A 6706-nucleotide genomic window follows, 5' to 3' on the forward strand; every position below is an offset into this window, starting at 1 on the left:
CAAGAGGAGGAGATGATGGCATCGCTGCTACATTTTCTGTTTCCTGCCCTGCCTCATGTAAGGGTACCTCGCAAGAGTATGACACTTGCCCTATTTATTCTCTGGAGCCACAAGATAATCAGTTGTTGTCTGGTGCAAGGAGCATGTCAGAGCTGCTGGGATACCCGTCCTATTTCTAGTTAACCCATTGGTTACTGCTGGAGATAGCACTGGCATGCACCTGAAGCAGCGAGCTCTGGGTGGCATTGCGCCATTAGGGTGGACATGACACCACCATCAGATGGCATCTCCTCACTAGGACTTCAACCAAGCCAAAGGGCAAGGCAACAGCATGGTTAAAATGTGTCGTGTAAACAAGATTTAGATGCATTGCATTTCCAGACGAAAGTCAAAGCTATGACCAGGGCTTTAGCTCAAGTCAGGGAGATTAAGGGTCCGTCTACACGTTTTCATTGTGTTGCAACCAGGTCGTTTATTTCTCTTGGAACGTGATCCAGCCCTTGCAGCTGTAACACAAACAGCTCCCTTTTGAAGTGCTTTTGACCGGGAGACTGTCGTGAGCTCTGTCCACACAACCAATTATAAACCAGGCTGTAGCTTACCACATGCATTTCTGCCTACCTCACTGGGGGGGTCGTGAGGCTTAGCAAATGTCTCTAGCATGCTTTGAAGGTGAAAAATGCTCTAAGTTTTAAGTGCGAGTATGATTTAAGTGCATAGAGTGGCTATATCTAGATCACACGTGTACTGCTGGAGACCTGCGTGGGGGTTGTTCTCCAAAAAGTGCCTCTCGCTCTTCACTGCCACCTGGCAAGGTAAGGTGTCTGCACCAACATCCATTTCTCCAACCTGCATCAGGGGCGTTACTCTCCAAATCTGTTTAGCACCTCACTTGGACAGGACTTCAGAGGGCACTTGTGGTCTGCTGGCCAGACAAATACCTTTGTAAGACTAAGGGGGTCTCTCGACTAAAAAGAAAAAAAAAAAAAAGATGAAAAGTAGGAAAGCCATAATTTAAAGTGGTATTTAAACTGACATTGTTAAACTGCAAAAGGCTGTTTGATACTCATTTCAGTCCAAGCACCTTCCTGAGGTTTAGTTAAAACTGCTTCCTAAAAAACTTATGCCCAAGTAAGACTATTGAGGTGGCCAGTTTCCACCAGTTTAAAAAGATTGGTTTATATTCATACCTTCAATTATAATAGTGCAACTTTCTCATGCTGGCTTCTTGTTTCACGGTTACAATTCTGGCGAAGTTATCCAAGAGCTTTACCCTGAGACAGGCTAAAACAATGTTTCTGATATAGTCAAGGTAGCAGAACACTTTCAAAGTGTCACATTAAGGTGGTGTCTAATGATCTCCACGTCCCACTTATAATTGAAACAGAAGAGAGTATTCACTTTTCATTCATTTTTAAAAGACTATTCAAATACCCTTTCATCTCTGCTAAACAGCCTGCCATGTATTTGAAGCCATTTTATTTTTTGTTTCTACAGACATCCAAAAAACAGAGGTGAGTATTTTGGAACATTGATATAAAGATGCAAAGGCTTGTGTGGCAGTGAATGACTTCAAGCAGCCTCAAACACATTTATCTTCCCAAGAAGAATTAGGCACAGTATGATTCATTTTAATAGCAGAAGAAAAATAATACTACTGTGTAGTGCTAAGTTCCTAACCTTTGATGGTAGAATAAAAAAAATCTTTCTTCCCCCATGTTGTTGAAGTCTCCCTACACCCATCCGTTATGTCCAGCTTATCAATTAAGATGAACCCCATGAACTTCAGAAGGTGTTTAAAACAAGACACCATCCATTTAAATGTGTAAAACCGCCTGCAGCTTTTTTTTAACTGAAGGATTCAGTTCTGAGTCCTGTGTACTCGGTATGAAGTTGAGCCCTTTGATACAAGTTTTACTGATGTTTTAAATGAAGTCTTCTCATACACACAAAATAACCCAGATACTTTCAACTACATGGAAAAGAGGGTGGGGAAAAAAGCAATAGGTGCCATTGGTATAACAAAAAGAAAGGGTTAGCTTCAGTTACTAACGACAGACTACGAACATTTCTATGAGTTTGTTCCTGGGCTCCTTGGGCAAGGGATGGAGGCGCATGGGTGATGCAGTCATCCTTACTGTAACTTCACTGAAGCCGGTAATCTCGACCAGGCATGGACGTGGGTCTTGCTCAGACATCAAGGGAGTTTCTGCATCATGCACGCTGGAAGGAGGATGAATGTATGCTTAAGGCATTTAAGAGACCGAGGTTGAAGTCTTTGCTCTGTCAAAGTTCCTGCGGCACCAAGGGAAGCCATCGAGGTGCTTTTGAAGAAGTGACTCGGGCATTTCAGTTTCATCGACTTTCCATGACTTAGCAGCCTAAACGACTGCGCTCTTTTGAACGTAGGGCCTCTATTTATGACCCGTGTTTTAGAGACAAGGCACAGCAAGCGTAATGCAGGACTGAAATTTTCAAAGCCACTGCTCCACTATGCTGCAGGCGCACGCACTACAGTGCAGCACAGAGATGCACCCAGGGTAGATTTGAAGGCTTCAGGTACCTGGGCTGGTTTGTTCACCGCCTGCCTGGCTATCTGTGCACTACCTTGCACTGCAGCTCTATCCTTGCTCTTGTCTGCTGGTGGCAAGACCTTCTTGGTTGGGATACCGCAGGGATGAGATCTTGATTGTTGCTCTGTGAATGAGTGCAATAGAAAAAAAATACCCACCTCTACATACCAAAACTCAGACAATATTAATTTGAAAAATATAAAATTTTAATAAAGGCTACATCTCTTAATTACAATAATTATTGTACCAAGTAATTTTCTTTAAATGAAACTCTTTATAATGCATAATTTACAGTATAAGTAGAACAAAATGCCATGGCAAAAGTCATGAGTACAGGACTTGTAATAAAAGGCATAAAATATATTTGTACATAAACCCCTTAAACAAACAAGGGAAAGCTTGAACCCTGAATATAGGGCAAAACATGGCATAGTAAAACCATGCAGGCACAGGTACTGTACTGATTAAATTTTAAAAACACTAGAGATAGTGTATTAATATTTTCACCATACACTTTCTACAATATATACAGACTTATACAAAGTAGCAATGGCAAACAATGCACAGATTAACTTAATCAACATAAAACCCAAATGTAGAAATGGAAGGTCTTCCTTGGAAAAGGGTTGCTTTGTCCCAACAGTGTACACACGCACACACACTCACGCACAGAGGAAGAGGAAGCTATTCAAAGTGTAGCATAGAGCCTTAGCACAACTCCCATTGGCTCAAATGGGTGCTATGTAGAGAAGATACATGTCTGAAAACCCACCCCACTGCATTTGCATGTGGTCTTAAATACAAGATGTGCTAACGCTGAAGTAGAAAGATAGCTATTTTTCCTAGCCAATGTAGAATACACATCTGGATTATAATCTGGTTTTGCAATGCGTCCTTTTGGCGTGTTAACATGGAAATGAGAACTGGCTAGCTGCTTGTTCAGCTCTCTTCCTAGATCTGCATTTGCTATAGGCTGCCTTGGCATAGACAGGCCCCGGACACAACTTGGAGTCCCACACAATGAAAGCAACAATAGAAAGCCTCACGCCACAGAAACCCCTAGACAAAAACCAATCGCCATTGCCGTGTTGCATCAAACATGTAGAATGCTTAAGACCTTTATTTTGAATCAGAGCAGCATAGATTAAAATGCACCCATCTCTAGACAAGTGAATGGTAGGGTTATTTTCTTTGCTTTTCTTTTTTCAGTCAAGGTTCCCCCCGCACCAACTTTTCTTTAGAGATTTTATCTTCACTTGGAGAAGTGCCGGGCACAACATGTTTCCTTTCTTTGTAAAAGGAAAGAAATTATTAATGAACTTGGAGCTGAACTTTTAGATAGTGGGAACAACACACAAAAAATATATACCCTCCTCCCATATCCCCTCTCTTCTCCATTGTTAAAGCAGCATATCCATAAACTGGACTTAAGGGAAAAATCAGACTGTTCAATAAATATCAATAAGGATTACTGTTAAGGTAAGCTATACACAGTTTCTCTTAGTCCATAGATTTCAGATCCCCAGGAAGTCATATATTATGTATGGAAGTCTCTCAAACATGGTCTGCATCTCCAATAGCCAACAGTGGTCATGTTTTTAATAAATAGTTCAGGGTTTTTATCATCTCGGTACCCAACTCATGAATAATAAATGCCATTTTTTCCTCTAAGGCTAATTCAGCAAAGTCTTCATAGACCTCGCTTTTTTTTTCTTCATTGGTTCAAAACTTTCCTTCAGAGTTGTTTTTCCCCCTTGTCACTACTGTGTGTCCAGAGACATCTCTAGCTTAGGATTTCTAAAAGGAACACCAATGCCATCAATCAATCCTCTCTACTTTTCCAAGAATCCTTCCTTCGTACATGGGCAGAACCGTGTCATCTTCCCAAATTTCTTCAAAAACCGCACCGCAGTCAAATTCATCACTTGCTTTTTTAAAGTAATACCTGGAGTGGGAAAAATACAGTAGGGTTAAACAAAATGAAGACAAAGGATACCTTGCAATTATTTAAGATCATATGCATTATTTTCCTGCAAAGAGCCCAATTTTTCCTCTCAAATGAGACTCTCCACTGGCTTTAATGGGGTTACTAGGATTACAGAGGCAAGACAGATCCTGTAATATGGAAAGCCTCCATGAGTCAGAAATGTTGAGTTTGGATTATATGCCAAGTCTACTTGATTCAAGATAGATGCAATTGCAGTCAGCCAAACAGAGCTAAAACATAAGCGTTTGAGGAACAAGGGCAAAGGAAAAGAATACACTACTTAATAAATAAAAGACGCCTCCGGGATGGTGCCTTATATATGTTGGCAGCAGATATTTTCAGCAAGAAGGAAAATTAAAGAGTGTAGCAATTCCTGGCCAAGCATTTTATTTAAAGAAATAAAATTCAAACAAAAACATTCTTTGAGTTTTTTCCTTGTTGCTTTCATGCGTTTCTTCCTTCAAATTCTGGAGCACAACACTGCAATTATAAAATTTTATTAAAGGACCTTTTTAGAAGTAGAAGTTAGCCTCAGCTCAGAATTTGCAACGTGCTTTCTGCAAAGGAAAGACTAACTGTGTGGCATTGGCCCCATGATAAAGCTCAGGGCCTTGCGTTTATACACAGGCACACAAATTGAGCCTCCGCTCTTACGTTAGAGAAGCTGCTGTGTTTGTTCTCAGCTGCTTCCTAATGGTCACATGCAAAGAGCAATCTTGGTCTGGCTTGCAATATTTGACACTGGAAGGTCAAGTAGTAGTGTCCTGCATTCCTTCTCTTTTGCTCTGGGTCGTTAGATCATGAAGCCAGCGCTCACACAGACAAAAAGTGCCCCCACCCCTCCTGTGTCAAACAGTAAGGACCCCTCTATTATCCTGAATTAGACCGTTCAGCTTCTTGATTAAAGGTTCCTTTTATCCCTTTTCTAGCATTCTTCCTTCTAAGGCTGCTTAATTGCATATGCACAAATGAAGGGCTTCCATTCAGAAGGTTAGCATTTAAGGAGCCTACCCGTCTGCTGCCACACACCTTCGATCTGCCCTGCTCTCGCCTGCTTTGAAAAGCACTTTCCCATCTGATCACCAGCAAGAGAAAATCTTCATCAGAGAGATCAGAAACTTCACCTCTGCACTGTCACTTTCAGACAGCAGAAGATGGAGAGGTGTTTGCTAGGAGCAAGAAAAGGTCACACAACTTTTGCAGGAGGGGGAGGACAAAGCCCTCAGCTTAAGATTTTTTCACTTATAATAATTAACAGTCTTAGGCCTGTAGTGGTTTTTGAAAGTCCCCTAAGAGGAACAATTTTGCTATAAAATACTTCAAAATGGAATAACCAGTAATAATAGGATATAATTTTTTTAAAGGGAAAGCAAAAGTCTTTGGTAGGTAGGGGGAGCAGGTCCTTTAGCTACAAAGGGAGAGTTGAAAAGCTATATTTAGTCAAGATACGTTTAACATATTACTTTTTTTTTTAAGCCATTCCCAGTTGAATTGATGCACAGAATTGTCTCTTTAGTGGTTCAGCAATGAAACAGCTTATTTAAGTTCTTCATATAGACCTTGAGCCTATGCTTATTGAAGTCGGTGGCAAAGTTCCCACTGACTTTAATGGTGCAGGTCAGGACTATAATTCCCCAAGCCAGTAGGCTCAAAACAAAACCAAAATGCAAAAAAGCTTGAATGAGTTACAAAGACTTTCCCCTTGCCTGCCCCTCCTGCAGATAACAGCCAGCCTTCCCAAGAACTTCCTCCACAAGCCGAAACTCTGGTGGTGTTTACAAAATTTTTATTTGAGAAAACACGCTATGACCTTTTACATAATTACAACCTTATTTCACAGAGAAAGGAAAGGGGAAAAAAAAAGTAAGAAAAAGAAAAGCAAAGCAATATCCTCCCCCACATCATCTTCAAACAAGTTGCTCTGCACTTACTTGCTCACAGAAATGGGCTTTCCATTGAAACATGTTTTATGTGGCAAGCTTTGCTTTTTTTTTTTCTCTCATTTTTTTTGACATCTGGCACCAATAGAGTCTAGCAGGCCTGGTGCTACAGCTCTGTTTTGAACTCCTGCCATGTTAAGAGTACTTGACACCACCCGTGTGTGTGTGTGTGTGTGTGTGTGTGTGTGTGTGTGTGTGTGTGTGTG

At 41.0% G+C, this 6706-nt stretch overlaps 1 protein-coding gene across 2 annotated transcripts in view; it reads right to left on the reverse strand.

Moving 5' to 3' along the window:
* Positions 1–2757: 2757 nt before the first annotated feature.
* The window catches only part of AXIN2 (axin 2), a 27353-nt gene continuing 23404 nt past the window's right edge, over positions 2758–6706 (reverse strand). For both annotated transcript variants that reach the window (XM_019542363.1, XM_019542362.1), the window contains exon 10: positions 2758–4518. In XM_019542363.1, the coding sequence (XP_019397908.1) occupies positions 4392–4518 (127 nt within the window). In that variant the 3' untranslated portion in view covers positions 2758–4391. The remainder of the gene's footprint in view (positions 4519–6706) is intronic.

This window comes from Crocodylus porosus, unplaced genomic scaffold (assembly GCF_001723895.1).
Source record: "Crocodylus porosus isolate Cpor-Errol unplaced genomic scaffold, CroPor_comp1, whole genome shotgun sequence".
Lineage (NCBI taxonomy): Eukaryota > Metazoa > Chordata > Crocodylia > Crocodylidae > Crocodylus > Crocodylus porosus.